A 23213-nucleotide genomic window follows, 5' to 3' on the forward strand; every position below is an offset into this window, starting at 1 on the left:
GTTATGAATTGGATGTGCTTTTTTTCCTCTGCAGGAAATACACCTGGTAGTGTTGTGAATCAAACTGCCCAGCTTGGTGGTGAGAGTGCTAGTGTTGGTACCTCACAATGCGGAGGTGCGGGTACTTCTGCCCCCATTAATGATGATGAGAGAGCAACTACCTCGCATGACGTGTCTGACACGCATAATAGTGAAGATGAGAGCCCAGAAGTTATTACATATATCCAGAATTTTAGAGGTAGACATACAGTGAGGAAATATAGTGTTCCTTCATCTTATAACAGAGAGTTAAGAATGTATTTACATGTTTATAGGGATTATTTTATAGAACAGATGCGAGATATGTATGATAGATCGCCTCTAGCAATGTCGCTCAGAATCCACCCAATTATAGTTATAAGGACATTACGTCAAAACATATCGGGTGATGATCAAAATGGACAATTTGTGATAAATTTAGCGTTTGAGTTAGTAAGTGAAGAGGAAATCTCTGAAGTATTTGATCGATGGGTGGGAACGATATTAGAAAGATACGAGACAGAGTTGCAAGATCAGGAAGGATCTGGCTGGATCATAGATCAAATCGAATCTTTCAGTATCGAATATGTTAAAGTAGAATTCAGAGTGGAAGTGGGGTCATATGTGGCATATCCCGAGAAACTGCGAGGGAAGAAATATGTATTTAATCCAGAGATTAATGATGGGTTATGTGTACTGCGTGCTTTTGCCGCCTATCAATGTCATAAAAAGAACATGCCATGGTATCATATTCGCAGAGCAGTTAATACTAAGAGAGGTTGTCTTAATCATGCAAAATCTTCTATAGATGATTTCCCCATTACGCGTGATAAGTTAGGTATATTAGAGAAGGAAAATAAAGTGTCATTATATGTTTATCAATTAAGAAAGGATCAAGATAGGACATTTATGGCTATGTGTCGTAAGGGGAATAAGAAATATAAGGACATTATGTGCGCGTTATTGTTGAATGAAAGACATTTGGTTTTAATCAAAGATTTTGACGGGTATGTTAGAACGATAATGACAGAAAAAGGTGTAAAGAAGCACTGTCATAGTTGTTTGATGAAGTTGAATACACAGGAAGAGTTAGATATCCACGAAGATGGATGTAAAATTAATCAGGTTCTCGTATTCCCCCCGGAAGGAACAACAGTACACTTTGAAAATTTTAGTCATACGCATTCCAACGAATATATCGGTGTATTTGTTTTCGAATGTGCATTATACACAACTCTCCCGGCAGGTAAAATCGAGTCTCGTCATAAAGCCATTGCCTATTGTTATATTATATTTGATCGCAAAGGAGAAATAGTGTGTATAAAGAGTTATAAGGGGGAGGATGCTGTTAATCATTTCATTTTAAATGTTAGTGGTGAATGGAATAAAATAAAGTTTAGAAGACAGTATCATGAAATCCATATGACAGAGGAGGATAAGATGAGACATGATTCTCAGAACACTTGTGAATTATGTGGTAACACCTTCAAAAACCCCAAGGACAAACATAAACACCATGACCATACTTTAAATTTCAATAATTATATTGGAGCCTATTGTGCACGTTGTAATATGCAGTGTAAAGACAAGAGAGAGAAATTATTGCTTTTTTGTCATAACATGTCGTATGATTTAGGAATAATTTTAAAGGAATTGAATGTTGATAAATATAACGTTGAAATTCATTCGAAACAAGGATTCAAATTCTTGAAAGTAGAGATAGGTAAGGTTAGGTTTCAGGATTCACTGTCTTTATTGAATGGATCTCTTTCCACGTTAGCAGAACAACATATCAAGGCAGGTAAATCCCTGAAATATACAGAGAGTATTCTGAAAGATGTGCCTCGAGATGTCTTACCTTTATTATGTAAAGGAAAACAAATTTTGTGTTATGATTATATTGATAGTTTAAAGAAGCTCGATGAAACAAAATTACCGAGTAAAGATCATTTTTTTAATTCTTTGAGAAATAGCGCTATCAGCCAAGAAGATTATGAACATGCATTGAAAGTGTTTGAGTTGGGTAAATGTAAGACTTTAGGAGATTACTTGATGTTATATCTCAAGACAGATGTTGGTTTGTTAGCCGATGTCTTCATGGAGTGGCGTAAAACACTCAAGGATATTTATAAGTTAGACGTTAGTAATTATATAAGTTTACCATCATTCAGTTGGGATGCATTCCTATTGAAAACTAATGTAAGATTAGATATGATATATTCCCATGAATTATATGACTTGATTAAAAGGAATCTCAGAGGTGGGTTTACCTGCGCAATTAATCAGTATTCTAAAGCAGATAATCCCCTAATTAACCCTAATTTTGATGTTGAGAGTGGAATGGGCACTCATATTCTATATCTAGATTTCAATTCTTTGTATGCTAGTGCGATGGTTGAAGCTCTTCCACAGAATGGTATCAGAAAATTATCCAATGACGAGAAGAATGCTATCCTCGATGTGGGATTAAGTAATGTTTCCTGTGAAGGACAAAAGGGATATTGGATAGAATGTGATACCAAGCACATATCCCCCGAGGTAGCTAGACTCACTGATGAACTTCCTTTAATATTATCACATATGAATATATCAGCAGAGATGTTATCTCCTTATTGTGAATCTATATTGAAAAATGAAGGTAGAAAGATCCCCAAATCTAATGGGAAATTAGTGGGCAGTCATTTACCTCAGAAAAACTATTTGATCAGTCTAGAATTGTTACAGTTATTACTGGAACTTGGGTTAGAGGTGGAAAAGGTTCATACCATATATGAATATACACAGACAAAATTTTTAGAACCTTTCATATCAACTAATATTGCACAGAGAACAGCTACAAGATGTCCTATCAAGTCAAAAGCCTTCAAATTAACTAATAACGCCATATATGGGAAATCATTGTTGAATATTACAAAGTATGCTGAGAAATATAGATATATCAATAATGAGAAAGCATTTATTAGAGCGAGTAAGGATCCTTTGTTAAAAAATATCACACATTTAAATCAAGATAGAGTAATTTGCACATTTAATAAAGATATATTAGAAGTTAAGCAACCACTTTATCTCGGTTTTCAAATTCTTGAGATAGCTAAAAAGAAATTGTATCATTTTTGGTATAAAGTTTTAAAACAGCATTATGGTGATGATGTAAGACTTCTTTATACCGATACTGACTCGTATATTTTTAGCTTGAAATGTAAAGATTTGTACACCGAGTTAAAAAGTGAACCATTGTTAGGTTATATGGATTTTTCAAATTTCAGTCCTGAGCATCCCTTATATGATGATAGTAGAAAAGGGGAGCTGGGGTTATTGAAATCTGAAATGTGTGATAACCATATTAGCGAGTTGATAGCCCTGAAAGCTAAAATGTATTCTGTCAAGATTGCTGGAAGATCAACTAATGTCAGCAGAGCCAAGGGTATTCCTTCGCAATTTATGCCATTATTAACACATGCAAGATATAAGAATGTTTTATCAAATGTAGATAGAGAATTATTCACGTGTAAGTCTATAGGTAATGTAAAAGGTGAAATATGTACGGTAAAAATTAATAAGAGAGGTTTGTCAGCCTTTGATGATAAAAGATATCATTTGAATACTAATGAATCCTTGGCTTATGGACACCCTGATATTCCACCATCTAAACGTAGGAGAATAGAGTGATGTATTGCTTGTATAATAAATAATGAAAAAATATTGTGTATTAGTGTTATCCTGAAATGTGTCTTTCTGATGATGAAAATGTTTTCCCTATGATGTATATATGTAGGGGTAAAGTTCGACATGATTCAGCCTGTGTTCTGGGTCCTTTTTAGTTCATTTAACTTAATGAGAGGAATACTGACGTCACTGACATAGGGTCGACATGATTCAGCCTGTGCGCGTGACGTCACTGACATAGGAGCGACCTGATTCAACCTGTGTGCGCGTGACGTCACTGACATAGGGGTAAGTCGACAAGATTTAGCTTGTATGTGTGACGTCACTGACCGCCGAGTAAACGCTTTTTTAGTTCATTTAACTTAATGAGAGGAAACTTTTAGTTCATTTAACTTAATGAGAGGAAACTTTTAGTTCATTTTAAAATAATAAGGGTAAGATGTTTAGACCTGTAGTAAGCATGCTTACCCCCAGAGGGGGGATTCCAAAAACTTGATCCGAGGAGAATTTCGAAAACCCCATAGGGGGGAATCCAAAAACCTTGTATTATCGAGAAATTTTTTGGGGTTGGGGGGTGAAAGTGGGAGGGGGATCCGAGGAAGTGGAGAAATTCAAAACCCCCAGAGGGGGGAGTATCCAAAACTTGTATTATCGAGAAAATTTGGGGATGGGGGGGGTGAAAGGAGGGGTACCCAAAAAACTTGATCCGAGGAATTGGAGAATTTCGAAAAACTTGATCCGAGGAGATGGAGACTTTCGAAACCCCCATAGGGGGGAATCCAAAAACTTGGTAATATCGAGAAATTTTGGGGTGGGGGTGAAAGTGAGAGGGGGAACCTTAAAAACTTGATCCGAGGAGATGGAGAGCACAATAAAATGAAATTCAAAAAAAAATTCGACAAAAATCGGAAAAAAATTCGAGGCGCGGGGGCGATCCGGACGACGCTGCAGAAGGCGCAGCAGAAGGCGCGGCGGGGCGGGGCGCGCGGGCGGGCGGGGCGCGCGAAGGGCGCGCGGGGCGGCGGGGCGGGGCGCGCGGGCGGGCGCGCGGGGCGGCGGGCGGGCTCGCGGGCGGGGGGGTCGTGGTGGGTGGGGGTATATATATATATATATATATATATATATATATATATATATATATATATATATATATATATGGAGATGGGAAGTACAGTGTCTGCACTCTGAAGGAGGGGTGTTAATGTTGCAGTTTAAAAACTGTAGTGTAAAGCACCCTTCTGGCAAGACAGTGATGGAGTGAATGATGGTGAAAGTTTTTCTTTTTCGGGCCACCCTGCCTTGGTGGGAATCGGCCAGTGTGATAATAAACAAATAAAAAATAAAAAAATTATAAATGTACGCACACACACACACATATATATATATATATATATATATATATATATATATATATATATATATATATATATATATATATATATATATATATATATATACACACACACACACATTTAAACATAGTTGTGCATGTGTGTGTGTTTGTGTGTTTATGCTGTGTCAGACACAGCAACAACCTGAGACTGACACAGGGAATTCTTCAACACTTACCTAACCTACTTACACTAGTGGATATTTCCTCTGGTGCCGCCGCCTCCTGCTACTTCAACTAACTTGTCTACAGTATATAAGCTACTTCTCTGCGTATATGCTGTACTTTTCTGAAGATTAATGGACTGAAGATATTGACTCTGAGCTGAGGGACTTATTACCTCAAACGCCTTATCTTTCACCGTTCTTCTCTGTATTGGACTGAAGAAGCCACTGGCTGGCGAAACGTTTCCACGATAAAGATTCCCAAATGTTGCACAAGTGTGTCATTGCTATATTGAAAGGGTACTATTCTGCCCATAAGATGCATTACACATTAAATATTAGTCATTCGATACAGGTAGACACATATAGTTTGATCGTCATCATTAAACTGGAATCAAAATTTCGTAATTTTACACATAAAATAGTCAAACCTACAACTACCACCTTGACTTTCACTGGTGTCGTCCAAGTAGGAGGCATCTTCCTGGAACGTTTAAATCTCCGAAAATGGAGGTTCCTTGATCCTGATGAGGGGCTCTTGATGTAGAGAACTGGATCTGTGCTCCAGTTCCTTGAGCTGAGCCTGAAATCTTCCATCCCCTCCACCCCCAGGGGATGTATAATCCCTGCAGGTTTAGCGCTCCCCATGATAATTGAAGCTCCGCCACCGAAAGTTTTTGATGTTATCCGAGCCATTACTCTATGTTGAGAATGATGGGTTGAATAACTTTGGTCATAGGGCACCTGCAAATGCCAAGTGTTCGTAGAATTTGGTCCTTGTTACCGTACGCAAGTGTTTATGGGCGAAGTAAACACAAAAATGGGAGGAAGATAAAAACGGAAAAAAAAAAATCAGGCAATCACTTTAGGTCCCCCTACGAGACTACCAAATAAGAGAAGACCCAGAATGTTACCTTGAGGAACACCAGTGTCTGTTGATGGTGTGTGTGAGGTAGTGTATGATACATACAGTAGTGGTGTCTGTTGATACTGTGGGAGAGGTAGTGTATGATACATACAGTAGTGGTGTCTGTTGATGGGGTGCGCGAGGTAGTGTGTGATACAGTAGTGGTGTCTGTTGATGGTGTGTGCGAGGTAGTGTATGATACATACAGTAGTGATGTCTTTATGGTGTGTGCGAGGTAGTGTATGATACATACAGTAGTGGTGTCTTGATGGTGTGTGCGAGGTAGTGTATGATACATACAGTAGTGGTGTCTTGATGGTGTGTGCGAGGTAGTGTATGATACATACAGTAACAGTGTCTATTAAGCAAGTTATAGGTTAGACTTCTGATCTCAGTGCTGTAGATTTACGAGTCACATTTTATGGCAGACAATATCAAAGGCTTCCCATAAGTGGGACAATAATCCGACGGATTGCATAAGGCGTTAAGGCAGCCAACTGGCGACCTTGCAGTTGCAAGCCCGGGACTTTACCAACATCACTGCAGCATCTATAAAAGATTTCTATGTAGGTGCCCCGTATTCGTTCTTCACAAGAGCTGTGGTGATAGTGTGTTAACATTCTTTGGCCTACCTGAAGTCTGAAACTAAATTTCCAAGGACTTGAAGAAATGTAGTACGTATTTTGGGATGTAGTCTACCTACCAGGAGTCTACCTGGAGGGTATTCCGGCGATCAACGCCCCCGCGGCTCGGTCCATGACCAGGCCTCCTGGTGGATCAGGGCTTGATCAACGAGGCTGTTACTGCTGGCCGCACGTAGTCCAACGTACGAACCACAGCCCGGCTGATCCGGCATTGACTTTAGGTATCTGTCCAGCTCCGTCTTGAAGACAACCAGGGGTCTATTGGTAATTCTTCTTATGGCTGGTGGGAGGCTGTTTAACAGTCTTGGAGCCCCGGACACTTGTTGTTTTCTCTTAGTGTACTAATGGCGCTCGTACTTTTCACTGGGGGCATGTTGCATCGCCTGCCAAGTCTTTTGCTTTCGTAGGGAGTAATTTGTGTGTGCAGATTAGGGACCAGTCCCTCCAGGATCTTCCAGGTGTAGATTATGAAATACTGTAGATAATGCTTCTTGCTTTAATATTGTTGTGTAGCTAGTGATATGTAAGGTATCACAATATTGGTATACAGGGCTAATCCTGGCTCTATTATTATTATTATTATTATTATTGTTATTATTATTATTATTATTATTATTATTTTCATTATTATTATTTTCATGGGGTCAGTGAGATATTCATGTTCATCACAAGAAAGGGGAGGACAGCTTCAAGTCTTTATATCAACGCCCACTCACCAGGCTCGAATACTTGACTTAAAGGTAGGAATAACTTGAACAATGAGCAGATGTATCTTAAGGTTGTAAGTTTCCCCACCCTGAGAGTCCTGGTGGAGGAAACGTGACGAGTTTCTCCACCAGTACAGTAATACTCAAGGCTCAGTACTCATGGCTGAGGGACTAATTACTTCAAGATTACCTCTCCATCGTTACTACTGTCTCTAGTGTTATAATCACCTGTATTCGACTAAAGAAGCCCATAGGACATGGTTAGGAGGGGCGAAGGTTAGATAAGGGAAGGATAGAAATGTGTTGAGTTATGTGTTGGGTAAATAGTAGGAAATAAGACTAGTGGGTGAGCCACTATGATGTACAACGTACTGTTATGTTAGAGCAGAGTGGTAAGTCAGACGTGTGTGTGTATGACAGGTTGCGACGCTCCTACATACATTATGTATAATAACCCTGGTGAGCAGGCGAGGTGTTTCCAAAAGTGTTGCAGCTGTGTCTTACTCATCTAGTGCTCGCTTCAACAGCAGTAAAAGACGGGGGGAGCACCTTCTATTGCGTAGCATTACATTCTGAGGTCCCGGGGTCGATCCTCGGTACGGGTAGAAACATTGGTACGTGTTTCCTTAAGATACCTGATGTCCCTGTTCACCTATAAGTAAAATAGGTACCTGGGTGTTAATCGACTGGCGTGGGTCTCATCCTGGGACAAAATTGACCTGATTTGCCAGAAATGCTTTGCATAACAAGCGACTTTCTATACAAAAATAATAAAAAAATAATATCTATTACTACAAATACGTGTACAAGGTATACAAACCATAACTGACATCAGTGACATACTACTATATAGAAAGCCGCTTATTATGCAAAGCATTTCGGACAAATTAGGTCAATTTTGTCCCAGGATGCGACCCACACCAGTCCACTAACACCCAGGTGCCCACATTTTTGATGGGTGAACAGGGACAACAGGTGTAAGGATACAATCCTAATGTTTCTACCCTCGCCGGGAATCATTGATGTCAGCTATACTTTGTATAAGTTATATCATGTACTTGAAGAAATAAAGATTATTATTATTATTATTATTATTATTATTATTATTATTATTATTATTAGTAGTAGTAGTAGTAGTAGTAGTAGTAGTATTACTTCCTGTTTTAAACTCTGACATTTAAACGTCGCCTGGGTTTCCTCGATCTACCACCTCGTCGCCAGACGTATTGTGATGTTCTTAATTTGTTTATTTCTAGTAAAATATTCTTTTTTTATGTTTTTGTAATCTAACCTAAGTTAACCTAACCTAATTTAAAATAAGGTAAATAGAAATTGAAGAACTAGCAGACTATAGTTCAGTGCCAGGTCAACAGTGTTGCTGGTCACACACACACACACACACACACACACACACACACACACACACACACACACACACACACACACACACACACACACACACACACACGCACACACACACACACAGGTCAGGATTTAGTTAGGATTCGACTCGCCCCCAAAAAACAATTATCCTCTTCGTCATTCTTCCACCTAGTCCTCCAAACATCCTAGTTCTCTTTCATTTGCTGCTGCCGCTGTTCCTCCTCCTCCTCCGCCAGGTAAGAACATAAACTCAGTGTTGCAGCATGATGGGAGAGTCCAGCATTATCCATTATACCTCGCCCACTACATTACCAAACACATTATTAACATTATTGCAAAAGAAAAAACAAATGTCATATAAATTTAGATTTTCTGGACAAATGTAACTTACCAGTGTGAAAACTTGGGTCAGGGTGAGAGTAGAGTGATGGAGTATCAGTGACAAGTGTGTGTCTCAGCTGTCACTTGGTATCAGGAAGTGAAGATTACGATGGAAAACACAACACAGGACACATGTGGCTTCCGTGGAGGACTGATGTACCTCTCTGTACCACAACCAAGACAATACTGACCACCTCCATGCCCTGCCTCCCTCCCAGGGTACGGCGACCCACCCAACACCAACTAGCCCACCCAGCCCACCCCAGAATCCCACACCCGCTCACTGGCAACACTTGCTTCCACACAACTCTTGCCATCGTCCACAGAATTCTACACTCTAAACGCAATTCTTTATTTATCGCTCATTTTCACTTTATATAGTACGGCTTTGACAGACTTTTGGGTAAGACATTGAACTTCTTTTAAGTTGAAGAAGTCAAATTTGATGGTAATAAATGACGGGGCAGGGGAATTCTACAGTGACAAAGTGGACCCAGCAGGAGGTAAACAATACTGTCATGACAGTGAACGCCGGAAGAGCAGTGAGTGACCGTGAACCTGCCCACCTCAGCCTCTCACAGAAAGAGAAACCCAAGGAACAAGAGATAACAACACACACACCTTTCTCTCTATATACCACACCTATCCCAGGAAACAGCGGATAACACCACACACACACACGCACACACGCACACTCAGACGAGTCACAGGGACGTTAGGAAGTATTTCTTCAGTCATAGAGTTGTCAGTAAGTGGAATAGCCTAGCAAGTGAAGTAGTGGAGGCAGGAACCATACATAGTTTTAAGAAGAGGTATGACAAAGCTCAGGAAGCAGAGAGAGAGAGTACCCAGTAGCGATCAGTGAAGAGGCGGGGCCAGGAGTGAGTCTCGACCCCTGCAACCACAATTAGGTGAGTACAATTAGGTGAGTACACACACACACACACACACACACACACACACACACACACAATGTGGTATACCTTTTATATACCTTTGAAGAATTTCGAGAGTATATCTACTCACTGAGCCCAGCCATGGGCCAGGCTCGTCTGGTGCTCGCCTGGTCAACCAGGCTGTTGCTGCTGGAGGCCCGCTGCCCCACATATCCATCACAGCCTGGTTGATCTGGCACCTGGTGAAGATACTTGTCTAGTTTCCTCTTGAAGGCTTCAACACTTGTTCCAGCAGTGTTTCTGATATCTTCTGGTAAGATGTTGAAAAGTCTGGGACCCCGGATGTTGATACAGTGTTCCCTTATTGTCCCCACCGCACCCCTGCTCCTCACTGGGTTTATTTTACACTTCCTCCCATATCTCTCACTCCAGTATGTTGTTATGGCAGTGTGCAGATTTGGGACCAGGCCCTCGAGTACCTTCCAGGTATATATTATCATGTACCTCTCTCTCCTCCGCTCCAATGAGTACATGTTCAAGACTTGCAGGCGTTCCCAGTAGTTTAGGTGCTTTACTGCCTCAATGTGAGCAGTAGACGATCTCTGTATTTGTTCCAGCTCAGATATTTCTCCTGCCTTGAACGGGGCCGTCAGCACTGAGCAATATTCTAAGTGAGGGAGCACTAGCGATTTGAAGAGTGTCACCATCGGCATTATTTCCCTTGTTTTGAAAGTTCTCAATACCCACCCAGTCATCTTCCTGGCTGTCGTGATCTTTGTCTTGTTATGGTCTTTAAAAGAAAGGTCCGCTGACATAATTATTCCTAGGTCTTTTACGTGTTCCTTACGTTCTGTTTGGTGACCCTCTTTGAGTTTTGTTTATAGTGCTCCTTTTGAATTCTTCATTCTTTCCATATCTAAGCAGCTGAAACTTATCACCATTGAACGTCATGCTGTTCTCCACTGCCCACTGGAAAACCCTGTTTATGTCTTCCTGTACTTTTTCAGTGTCCTCTACCGTACTGACTTTCATGCTTATTTTAGTGTCATCTGCAAATGATGATACAAAAGTGTGCCGGGTGTTTTTGTCTATGTCTGCTATGAGGATGAGAAACAGCAGAGGTGCCAGGACAGTGCCTTGGGGCACTGAGCTTTTGACCTCGCTGATGCTGGATCTTGCCCTGTTCACTACTACTTTTTGTGTTCTGTGTGTTAGGAAACCGAAAATCCATCTGCCTACCTTCCCCGTAATGCCCATGGCCTTCATTTTGTGCACTATCACTCCATGATCGTATTTGTCAAACGCCTTTGCGAAATCTGTGTAAATCACATCTGCGTTTTGGTCGTCTTCCAGTGCCTCCGTAATTCTGTCATAATGGTTCAGCAGCTGTGACAGACATGATCGTCCTGCTCTAAAACCATGCTGGTTCGGGTTATGTTGGTTGTGCTGGTCCATGAAATTTGTAACCTGCCGTCTCATCACTCTTTCGAAGATTTTTATGATGTGAGAGGTTAGGGCTACTGGTCTGTAATTTTTAGCTAGTGCTCTACTACCTCCCTTGTGCAAAGGAGCTATGTCTGCACTCTTTAAGGCCTCCGGTATTTCACCTAGATCTAAGCTCTTTCTCCAAAGAATACTGAGGGCTCGTGCTAGTGGTACTTTGCACTTCTTTATAAATAGAGCATTCCATGAATCTGGTCCAGGTGCTGAGTGAGTGGGCATGTTTTCCATTTCTTTTTCGAAATCTATGGGATTTGTACTAATGTCAGTTAGTTGGTCTGTGCGGCCTTCTTCTGGAGTGAAAAATATTTCTGCATTTTCTACCTTGCTGTCATTTAGTGGGTTGCTGAACACCGACTCATACTGTTCTTTTAGGATTTCACTCATTTCCTGTTCATCGTCAGTATACGAGTCTCCTCTCAGTAGTGGTCCAATTCTACAGGTAGTTCTTAGCTTGGATTTTGCGTAGGAATAGAAATATTTTGGGTTTCTTGCAATATCCTGTATGGCCCTTTGTTCCCTTTGTACTTCTTCTGTGAGGTATGACATCCTAAGTTTTTGCTCTAATTCAGTGATCTCTCTGCTAAGTCTATCTTTCCTCTGTTGTAGCATATTTGTGTTTTTAAGCAGTTCAGTAAACTGTTTTCTTCTTCTGTACCATCTCCTACGCTCTCTCTCTATATCTGATCTTCCTCTGGGTTTCCTCAATGGTACGTGTTTCATACATACTTTGTATGCTTCTGTATTCAGCTTCTCTAGGCACTGGTGGGGATTTAGGTCGCTCATGTCTGATTCCCAGGGTATGTCTGATAGCTCTTGGTTTATTTTTTCCCAGTTAATTCTATGGTTGTTAAAATTAAACTTACTGAACATCCCGTCTCTAACTTTAGCGATGCAGTTTCCTGCCCCTGAGTTAATACTAGTTTGAACCTCTATGATGTTATGATCAGAGTAAATAGTTTTGGAAACTGTTATGTCTCTGACCAGTTCCTCGTTGTTTGTGAATATCAAATCCAGAGTATTTTCATTTCTGGTGGGATCAATTACCTGTTGGTTTAAAGAGTACTTTTCACAAAGCCTCATTAGTTCCCTGGTATGTACCTGTTGAGCCAGGGTGCTTCCCGGGGATATTTCTGGTATAACATTACGTTGCGCCATCTTCCATTTTACATGAGGGAGATTAAAATCTCCAAGGAGTAAAATATTTGGTGTAGGATTTTCTAGCCTATCCAGATAGCTATCTATCTTACTTAACTGATCTGTGAATTCCTCAACAGTTGTTGATGGTGGTTTGTATACTAAGATAATTACCAAATTCCTATTTTCAACTTTAATGCCTAGAATTTCTACTATATCATTCGTAGAATTCAGCACTTCTGTGTAACAGAATGTATCCTTTACATACATTCCTACTCCTCCCTGTGACCTATTGATTCTATCACATCTATACATGTTGTAATTTTCTATCTTTATCTCTCCGTCCAAAACATCCCTTGTATGTGTTTCTGTAAATGCTCCGAATATGGCATTCGCTTCTATGGCATTCGCTTCTGTATGATAAAGAGGTATGATAAACCTCACGGTTCAGGGAGAGTGACCTAGTAGCGACCAGTGAAGAGGCGGGGCCAGGAGCTAGGAGTCGACCCCTGCAACCTCAACTAGGTGAGTGAGTACACACACACACACACACACACACACACACACACTGGAGTATACAGCACCAGTTTGGAACCCACACCTGGTCAAGCACGTCAAGAAATTAGAGAAAGTGTAAAGGTTTGCAACAAGGCTAGTTCGGAGCTCAGGGGTATGTCCTACGAAGAAAGAATAACAGAGCGGCTAAAAGAGGCCAATATTTCTGCAATACGTAGAGATTCACTGGTCTGAGAAATAGCAAACATCGAACTAAAGCTAAAGGGATCTTATAGGAGTCAGGAAACGCGGGAAGAACTAAAAGCCATAAATGAAATCGAAAGAAACCAAAAGTATTTCTTTTCTTATGCCAAATCAAAGTCGAGAACAACATCCAGTATTGGGCCCCTACTTAAACAAGATGGGTCCTACACAGATGACAGCAAGTAAATGAGTGAGCTACTCAAGTCCCAATATGACTCAGTTTTTAGCAAGCCGCTAACCAGACTGAGAGTCGAAGATCAAAATTATTTTTTTATGAGAGACCACAGAATTTGGTTAACACAAGCTTATCTGGCATTATCCTGACGCCAAATGACTTCAAACAGGCGATAAATGACATGCCCATGCACTCTGCTCCAGGGCCAGACTCATGGAACTCCGTGTTCATCAAGAACTGCAAGAAGCCCCTATCACGTGCTTTTACCATCCTATGGAGAGGGAGCATGGACACGGGGGTCGTCCCACAGTTACTAAAAACAACAGACATAGCCCCACTCCACAAAGGGGGCAGTAAAGCAACAGCAAAGAACTACAGACCAATAGCACTAACATCCCATATCATAAAAATCTTTGAATGGGTCCTAAGAAGCAAGATCACCACCCATCTAGAAACCCATCAGTTACACAACCCAGGGCAACATGGGTTTAGAACAGGTCGCTCCTGTCTGTCCCAACTATTGGATCACTACGACAAGGTCCTAGATGCACTAGAAGACAAAAAGAATGCAGATGTAATATATACAGACTTTGCAAAAGCCTTCGACAAGTGTGACCATGGCGTAATAGCGCACAAAATGCGTGCTAAAGGAATAACAGGAAAAGTTGGTAGATGGATATATAATTTCCTCACAAACAGAACACAAAGAGCAGTAGTCAACAGAGTAAAGTCTGAGGCGGCTAAGATGAAAAACTCTGTTCCACAAGGCACAGTACTCGCTCCCATCTTGTTTCTCATCCTCATATCTGACACAGATAGGGATGTCAGCCACAGCACCGTGTCTTCCTTTGCAGATGACACTGCAAGGCTCCAGGCGGACATCAACCAAATCTTTTAGTGGGCTGCAGAAAACAATATGAAGTTCAACGATGAGAAATTTCAGTTACTCAGATATGGTAAACATGAGGAAATTAAAACTTCATCAGAGTACAAAACAAATTCCGGCCACAAAATAGAGCGAAAAACCAACGACAAAGACCTGGGAGTGATCAAGTCGGAGGATCTCGCCTTTAAGGACCATAACATTGTATCAATCTCATCTGCTAGAAAAATGAGAGGATGGATAATGAGAACCTTCAAAACTAGGGATGCCAAGCCCATGATGACATTCTTCAGGTCGCTTGTTCTATCTAGACTGGAATATTGCTGCACACTAACAGCACCTTTCAAGGCAGGTGAAATTGCTGACCTAGAAAATGTACAGAGAACCTTCACGGCGCGCATAACGGAGGTAAAACTCCTCAATTACTGGGAGCGCTTAAAGTTCCTGAACCTGTACTCCCTGGAACGCAGGCGGGAGAGATACATGATCATATACACCTGGAAAATCCTAGAGGAACTAGTAGTGAACTTGCACACGAAAATCACTCACAACGAAAGCGAAAGACTCGGCAGACGATGCAACATCCCCCCATTGAAAAGCAGGGGTGTCACTAGCACGTTAAGAGACAATACAATAAGTGTCAGGGGCCTGAGACTGGTCAACTGCCTCCCAGCATACATAAGGGGGATTACCAACAGACCCCTGGCAGTCTTCAAGCTGGCACTGGACAAGCACCTAAAGTCGGTACCTGACCAGGCGGGCTGTGGCTCGTACGTTGGATTGCGTGCAGCCAGCAGCAACAGTCTGGTTGATCAGGCTCTGATCCACCATGAAGCCTGGTCACAGACCGAGCCGCGGGGACGTTGACCCCCGGGACTCTCTCCAGGTAAACTCGAGGTAAACTCCAGGAAAGGTTGAGGGAAATCGGACTGACGACATTGGAGGACAGGAGGGTCAAGGACAGAGACTGGTTGTTCCAGAGAGGGGACACAGAAACAAGGGGTCACAATTGGAAGCTGAAGATTCAGACGAGTCAGAGGGATGTTAGGAAGTATTTCTTCAGTTATAGAGTCGTCAGGAAGTGGAATAGCCTAGCAAGTGAAGTAGTGGAGGTAGGAACCATACATAGCTTTAAGACGAGGTATGACAAAGCTCAGGAAGCAGAGAGAGGCCCTAGTAGCGATCAGTGAAGAGGCGGGGCCAGGAGCTAAGTCTCGACCCCTGCAACCACAATTAGGCGAGTACAATTAGGTGAGTACGTACACACACACACACACACACACACACACACACCCCCCTGCAACCACAAATAGGTGAGTACAAATAGGTGAGTACACACACACACACACACACACACACACACAATGGCCAGGAGCTGTGAATCGACCCCTGCAACATCAACTAGGTGTACACACACAGACACACAGACACACACACACACACACACACACACACACACACACACACACATACACACACACACACACACACACACACACACACACACACACACACACACACACACACACACACACACACACACACACACACACACACACACTTGGACAGGCTGGACACCTGGTCCAGCAACTGGTTTCTCTAATTCAACCCTGCCAAATGCAAAGTCATGAAGATCGGGGAAGGGCAAAGAAGACCGCAGACAGAGTATAGGCTAGGTGGACAAAGACTGCAAACCTCGCTCAAGGAGAAAGATCTTGGCGTGAGTATAACACCGAGCACATCTGAGGCGCACATCAACCAGATAACTGCTGCAGCATGTGGGCGCCTGGCAAACCTGAGAATAGCGTTCCGATATCTTAGTAAGGAATCTTTGAAGACACTGTACACTGTGTACGTCAGGCCCATACTGGAGTCTGCAGCACCAGTTTGGAACCCGCATCGGGTCAAGCACGTTAAGAAATTAGAGAAAGTGCGAAGGTTTTCGGCAAGGTTAGTTCCAGAGCTAAGGGGAATGTCCTATGAAGAAAGGTTAAGGGAGATCAGTCTGACAACACTGGAGGACAGGAGGGTTAGGGGAGACATAATAACGACATACAAAATACTACTTGGAATAAACAAGGTGGGCAGAGACAGGCTGTTCCAAAGAGGGGACACAGAAACAAGGGGTTACTCTAGGAAGTTGAAAACTCAGATAAGCCACAGGGATGTTAGGAAGCATTTCTTCAGTCATAGAGTGGTCAGGAAGTGGAACAGTCTGGCGAGTGATGTACTGGAGGCAGGAACCATACATAGCTTTAAGACGAGGTATGATAATGCTCATGGAGCAGGGAGAGAGAGGACCTAATAGCGTTCAGTGGAGAGGCGGGGCCAGGAGCTGAGTCTCGACCCCTGCAACCACAATTAGATGAGTACACACACACGCACGCATATACAACAGGTCTAGTGTCTAATCTACATGTTTCTAGGACCAAATGGTAACTAACACACACATACACGCAAACCTATTCCAGGAAACAAGAGATAACACACACACGTGCCTCTCTCTCTCTCTCTCTCTCTCTCTCTCTCTCTCTCTCTCTCTCTCTCTCTCTCTCTCTCTCTTTCTTTCTACCACACCTATTTCCTGGACACTCACTAACTTTATTACATTCTCTGACAGCTACTACACATGCTATCAGAGAACGCGAAAGAAAACCTCAAGACTCTCCTCTTCTCTTTCCTTAACCCAGTAATCAAAAGAGTAAAAACAGATGAATAGAACCACATTAGGAAAAAGTCACACTGTTTAACTTGACTGAGTTATCCTTGAATAAATTTACACAATTTATTCAAGGATATACAGCTACACCATGTGTGTGTGTGTGTGTGTGTGTGTGTGTGTGTGTGTGTGTGTGTGTGTGTGTGTGTACTCACCTATTTGTACTCACCTATTTGTGGTTGCAGGGGTCGAGTCACAGCTCCTGGCCCCGCCTCTTCACTGATTGCTACTAGGTCCTCTCTCTCCCTGCTCCATGAGCTTTATCATACCTCGCCTTAAAACTATGTATGGTTCCCGCCTCCACTACTTCACTTTCTAGACTATTCCACGACTTGACTACTCTATGACTGAAGAAATACTTCCTAACATCCCTTTGATTCATCTGAGTCTTCAACTTCCAATTGTGACCTCTTGTGTCTGTGTCCCATCTCTGGAACATCCTGTCTTTGTCCACCTTGTCTATTCCGCGCAGTATTTTATATGTCGTTATCATGTCTCCCCTGACCCTCCTGGCCTCCAGTGTCGTCAGGCCGATTTCCCTCAACCTTTCTTCGTAGGACAATCCCCGTAGCTCTGGGACTAGTCTTGTTGCAAACCTTTGCACTTTCTCTAATTTCTTGACGTGCTTGACTAGGTGTGGATTCCAAACTGGTGCTGCATACTCCAGTATGGGCCTGACGTAAATGGTATACAGTGTCTTGAACGACTCCTTACTGAGGTATCGGAACGCTATCCGTAGGTTTGCCAGGCGCCCGTATGCTGCAGCAGTTATCTGATTTATGTGCGCCTCAGGAGATATGCTCGGTGTTATACTCACCCACAGATCTTTTTCCTTGAGTGAGGTTTGCAGTCTTTGGCCATCTAAACTATATTGTGTCTGCGGTCTTCTTTGCCCTTCCCCAATCTTCATGGCTTTGCATTTGGCAGAGTTAAACTCAAGGAGCCAGTTGCTGGACCAGGCTTGTAGCCTGTCCAGGTCTCTTTGTAGTCCTGCCTGATCCTCGTCCGATTTGATTCTTCTCATTAACTTCACATCATCTGCAAACAAGGACACTTCTGAGTCTATCCCTTCCGTTATGTCGTTCACGTATACCAAGAACAGCACAGGTCCTAGGACTGACCCCTGTGGAACCCCGCTTGTCACAGGCGCCCACTCTGACACCTCGTCGCGTACCATGACTCGTTGTTGCCTCCCTGTCAGATATTCTCTGATCCATTGCAGTGCCTTTCCTGTTATGTGTGCCTGGTCCTCTAGCTTTTGCAGTAACCTCTTGTGAGGAACTGTGTCGAAGGCCTTCTTGCAGTCCAAAAATACGCAGTCGATCCACCCCTCTCTCTCTTGTCTTACTTCTGTCACCTTGTCATAAAACTCTAGTAGGTTTGTGACACAGGATTTTCCTTCCCTGAAACCGTGCTGGTTGTCAATTATACACTTGTTTCTTTCCAGGTGCCCCACCACTCTCCTGATGATCTTCTCCATGACCTTGCATACTATACACGTTAGTGATACAGGTCTGTAGTTTAGTGCCTCATGTCTGTCTCCCTTTTTAAAAATTGGGACTACATTTGCCATTTTCCATACCTCAGGGAGTTGCCCAGTTTCAAATGATGTGTTGAAGATCTTTGTTAATGGCTCACACAATATCTCTGCTCCCTCTTTAAGGACCCATGGAGAGATGTTGTCTGGTCCCACCGCCTTTGAGGTGTCAAGTTCGCATAGCAGCTTCTTCACCTCCTCCTTGGTTATATGTACCTCATCTAGCACTTGCTGGTGTGCCCCCCTGTTCTGATTTCTTGGAGTCCTACTGGTTTCCACTGTAAATACCTCTTTAAATCTTGTGTTGAGCTCCTGACATACCTCTCGGTCGTTTCTTGTGAATTCCCCATCACCCTTCCTCAGTCTGATTACCTGGTCCTTGACTGTTGTTTTCCTCCTGATGTGGCTGTACAACAGCTTCGGGTCAGTCTTTACTTTTGATGCTATGTCATTTTCATATTGTCTCTGAGCCTCCCTTCTTATCTGTGCATATTCGTTTCTGGCTCTTCGGCTGATTTCTTTATTTTCCTGAGTTCTCTGTCTTCTGTACCTTTTCCATTCTCTAGTACACCTAGTTTTGCCTCCCTACACCTTTGGGTGAACCAAGGACTCGTTCTGTTCTTCCCATTATTTCTGTTTCTCTTGGGAACAAACCTCTCCTCTGCCTCCTTGCATTTTGTTGCTACATAGTCCATCATTTCTTGTACTGGTTTTCCTGTCAGTTCCCTCTCCCACTGAATGTCTTGAAGGAAGTTCCTCATGCCTGAGTAGTTCCCCCTTTTGTAGTTTGTTTTTCCCAGTCTATTCCTGCTACTCTCTCCACTTGGAGCTCAACTATGTAGTCGAAGCACAGAACCACATGATCACTAGCTCCCAGGGGCCTTTCGTACATGATACCCTCGATGTCCGAACTACTCATGGTGAATACAAGGTCCAACCTTGCTGGTTCATCCTCTCCTCTCTCTCTGGTAGTGTCTCTAACATGTTGATGCATGAGGTTCTCCAGTACCACATCCATCATCTTGGCTCTCCATGTTTCGGGACCCCCATGGGGCTCCAGGTTTTCCCAGTCAATCTCCTTGTGATTGAAATCACCCATAACTAGTAACTTTGCTCCCCCCATGTGTGCTCTCCTGGCCACCTCGGCTAGTGTGTCGATCATTGCTCTGTTGCTCTCATCGTATTCTTCTCTTGGCCTCCTGCAGTTCTGTGGTGGGTTGTACATTACTGCAATTATCACCTTATGTCCCTCAGACTGGATTGTTCCTACTAAGTAGTCCCTTTCGCCCATGCCATCCATTCCTTCCATTTTCTCAAAACCCCACTGGTTTTTAATGAGCAGTGCAACTCCTCCTTCCCCTCTCCTCCCTCTGTCTTTCCTGAGGATTTGATATCCGGATGGAAAGATTGAATCTGTTATTATTCTGGTGAGTTTTGTTTCTGTGAGTGCTGTTATGTCTGGGGATGTCTCTTTGATTCTTTCGTGCCACTCCTCATACTTGTTTGTTATTCCATCTGCATTTGTATACCACACCTTCAACTTCTTTTCTAAGACTGTGGTCTGGGAGGTATATTGGGGTTGTGGAAATGGAAGACATGGTAAGGAACTATGGGTTGTTGCTGTGGGGGTGGAGTTTGTAATGTAGTGGGTGGGGGCATTGGATGTGGCATGGGTGTTTTGATTTAGAGTGTTTGGTTGCACTGGGGTTGACCTGGTTGGGAGGCTTCTATAGGAAGTTGTGAGGGAGGCTGTATTTGATCTTCTTCCTGGGTCTGGGATCTCCTGTCTGTCTTCTCCATCCCCTCTCTTTCCTCCTTTCGCCTTTGTACCATCTCTCTCAGTTTCTTCCTTTCTTCTTGTGTTCTGTCGCGGTCGAGATACACCTTCCTGTATGCCGTCATGTCCCTTAATCGTGCTTTCTCCTGCAGGATCCTGGTCCGAGTTGCTTCTGCCTTGAAGGTCACTCTCACTGGCCGGGTTCTTTTTTTTACAAACCCCCCTATTCTCCGAAAATTTTCCAGCTGGGTCATATCGTCTTCTCCTATTGCTTTCATGATGCTTTCAATTGCTTTTTTTTCCCCTTGTTTTCTTGCTTCATATGTTTCCCCTTCGACTTCCTGGAGCCCATACACAAAGACTGACCTCACCCTTTCGTTCTCCCACTGCATATCCCTGTGTATCCCCTCATTTAATTTGGTTTCCTCCACTGCAGCTTTCCTTTCATCAGTTTCACTGGCTAATGTACTTGGGCTCAGTGGCCTGTCATTTTCCCTTCTCGGCTTTCCTTGGGCTCTGTTGTTGTCTGTTAGGGCCTCCACATAAAGCTTAGCTCTTTCATTTGCTACAGTCTCCTCTGATAGAGCATCTCCATGCAGTTGTGCCCCTTCTTTCCCTACAGTCCCCTTATTTGTGGCTGAGGTAGCAGTCTCTGTTGTCAATCCCAAAATGTTCTTTAGTTCTTTAGGCTGTTTCAGATTTTTCAATTCCTCTTCTAAACTCTGTATCCTAGCTTCTGCTGCTTTGACATGCACCTCCCACTTCCTGCTTTCCATATCTATCCTCTCTTCCATTCTCATGCTAAGTTCTTCTAGTTTCTTTTCCCATTCATGATCCCTTCTTATGAGCTCTGCTGCCCAATCTTCCTTTGCATTTTCCTCCTCCTGTCCCTTGGTTTTTCTTGTTGCTCTCTGGCAACCCATTTTTGTTTTATCCTGATTGCCTCAGAGTGGGAAACTTATGTAATTCTGTATGTTAGGTTAGTAGTGTGTATGTCAGAGTGTGGGGGGGGGAAGTAGTGGAGGAACTGTGGCTATGTGGGAGCTGAGTGGGGAGGGGTGGGGAGGGTGATCGAGGGAGGGGAGGGTGATCGAGGGAGGGGAGGGATCAGGGGAAGTAGTGAGATGTCTGTGGTGAGGGGGGAGTGTATGTGTGTCTGGATATGTGTGTGTGTGTGTGTGTGTGTGTGTGTGTGTGTGCGTGTGTGTGTGTGTAATTTTGTGTGTAGTTGTGTGTGGAATTATGTGTGGGTTTATTATGTACTGAAAGGTAGGTGGCTTGTGCATTTAAGGTAAGTCTCAGTGGTCCTTGGCTGCCCACACCTTCTTGTGACCTGACCCCCAACCTCCTGGGACTTACCGGCACTTACTTACAGTGTGTGTGTGTGTGTGTGTGTGTGTACTCACCTATTTGTACTCACCTATTTGTGGTTGCAGGGGTCGAGTCCTAGCTCCTGGCCCTGCCTCTTCACCGGTTGCTACTAGACCCTCTCTCTCCCCGCTCCATGAGCTTTATCAAACCTCGTCTTAAAACTGTGTATGGTTCCTGCCTCCACTACGTCATTTTCTAGGCTATTCCACTGCCTTACAACTCTATGACTGAAGAAATACTTCCTACTATCTCTCTGACTCATTTGTGTCTTCAACTTCCAATTGTGGCCTCTTGTTTCTGTGTCCCCTCCCTGGAACATCCTGTCTTTGTCCACCTTGTCTATTCCACGCAGTATTTTATATGTCGTTATCATGTCTCCCCTGACCCTCCTGTCCTCCAGTGTCGTCAGGCCGATTTCCCTTAATCTTTCTTCATAGGACATTCCCCTTAGCTCTGGAACTAACCTTGTCGCAAACCTTTGTACTTTCTCTAGTTTCTTGACGTGCTTTATCAAGTGCGGGTTCCAAACAGGTGCTGCATACTCCAGTATGGGCCTGACATACACGGTGTACAGTGCCTTGAATGATTCCTTACTAAGGTATCGGAATGCTGTTCTCAGGTTTGCCAGGCGCCCATATGCTGCAGCAGTTATCTGATTGATGTGTGCTTCCGGAGACATGCTCGGTGTTATACTCACCCCAAGATCTTTCTCCTTGAGTGAGGTTTGCAGTCTTTGGCCACCTAGCCTGTACTCTGTCTGTGGTCTTCTGTGCCCTTCCCCTATCTTCATGACTTTGCATTTGGCAGGATTAAATTCGAGAAGCCATTTGCTGGACCAGGTGTCCAGTCTGTCCAGGTCTCTTTGAAGTCCTGCCTGGTCCTCATCAGATTTAATTCTCCTCATTAACTTCACATCATCTGCAAACAGGGACACTTCTGAATCTAACCCTTCCGTCATGTCGTTCACATATACCAAAAATAGCACTGGTCCTAGGACCGACCCCTGTGGGACCCCGCTCATCACAGGTGCCCACTGTGATACATCATTTCGTACCATGACTCGTTGTTGCCTCCCTGTCAGGTATTCTCTGATCCATTGCAGTGCCCTTCCTGTTATATGCGCCTGATGCTCTAGCTTCTGCACTAATCTCTTGTGAGGAACTGTGTCAAAGGCCTTCTTGCAGTCCAAGAAGATGCAA

The 23213-nt window shown here is 43.2% G+C and overlaps 2 protein-coding genes across 5 annotated transcripts in view; one reads left to right on the forward strand and one right to left on the reverse strand.

Annotated features, from left to right (window-relative positions):
• Positions 1 to 9474, reverse strand: part of LOC138854438 (neuronal acetylcholine receptor subunit alpha-4-like) — a 467533-nt gene extending 458059 nt beyond the window's left edge. Inside the window, exon 1 of one of the 4 annotated variants that reach the window (XM_070097734.1) lies at positions 9271 to 9474. The gene's annotated coding sequence lies outside the window, so the exon portion shown is untranslated. The remainder of the gene's footprint in view (positions 1 to 9270) is intronic. The other 3 variants (XM_070097736.1, XM_070097737.1, XM_070097738.1) reach the window with 3 other exon arrangements.
• The window catches only part of LOC138854443 (uncharacterized), a 36605-nt gene that overhangs the window by 724 nt on the left and 12668 nt on the right, over positions 1 to 23213 (forward strand). The window contains exons 3-4 of the mRNA XM_070097820.1: positions 35 to 3134; positions 3285 to 3526. Coding sequence (XP_069953921.1) covers positions 35 to 3134; positions 3285 to 3526 — 3342 coding nt within the window. The remainder of the gene's footprint in view (positions 1 to 34; positions 3135 to 3284; positions 3527 to 23213) is intronic.

The sequence above is a fragment of the Cherax quadricarinatus genome, chromosome 59, assembly GCF_038502225.1.
Source record: "Cherax quadricarinatus isolate ZL_2023a chromosome 59, ASM3850222v1, whole genome shotgun sequence".
NCBI classification, from domain to species: Eukaryota; Metazoa; Arthropoda; class Malacostraca; order Decapoda; family Parastacidae; genus Cherax; species Cherax quadricarinatus.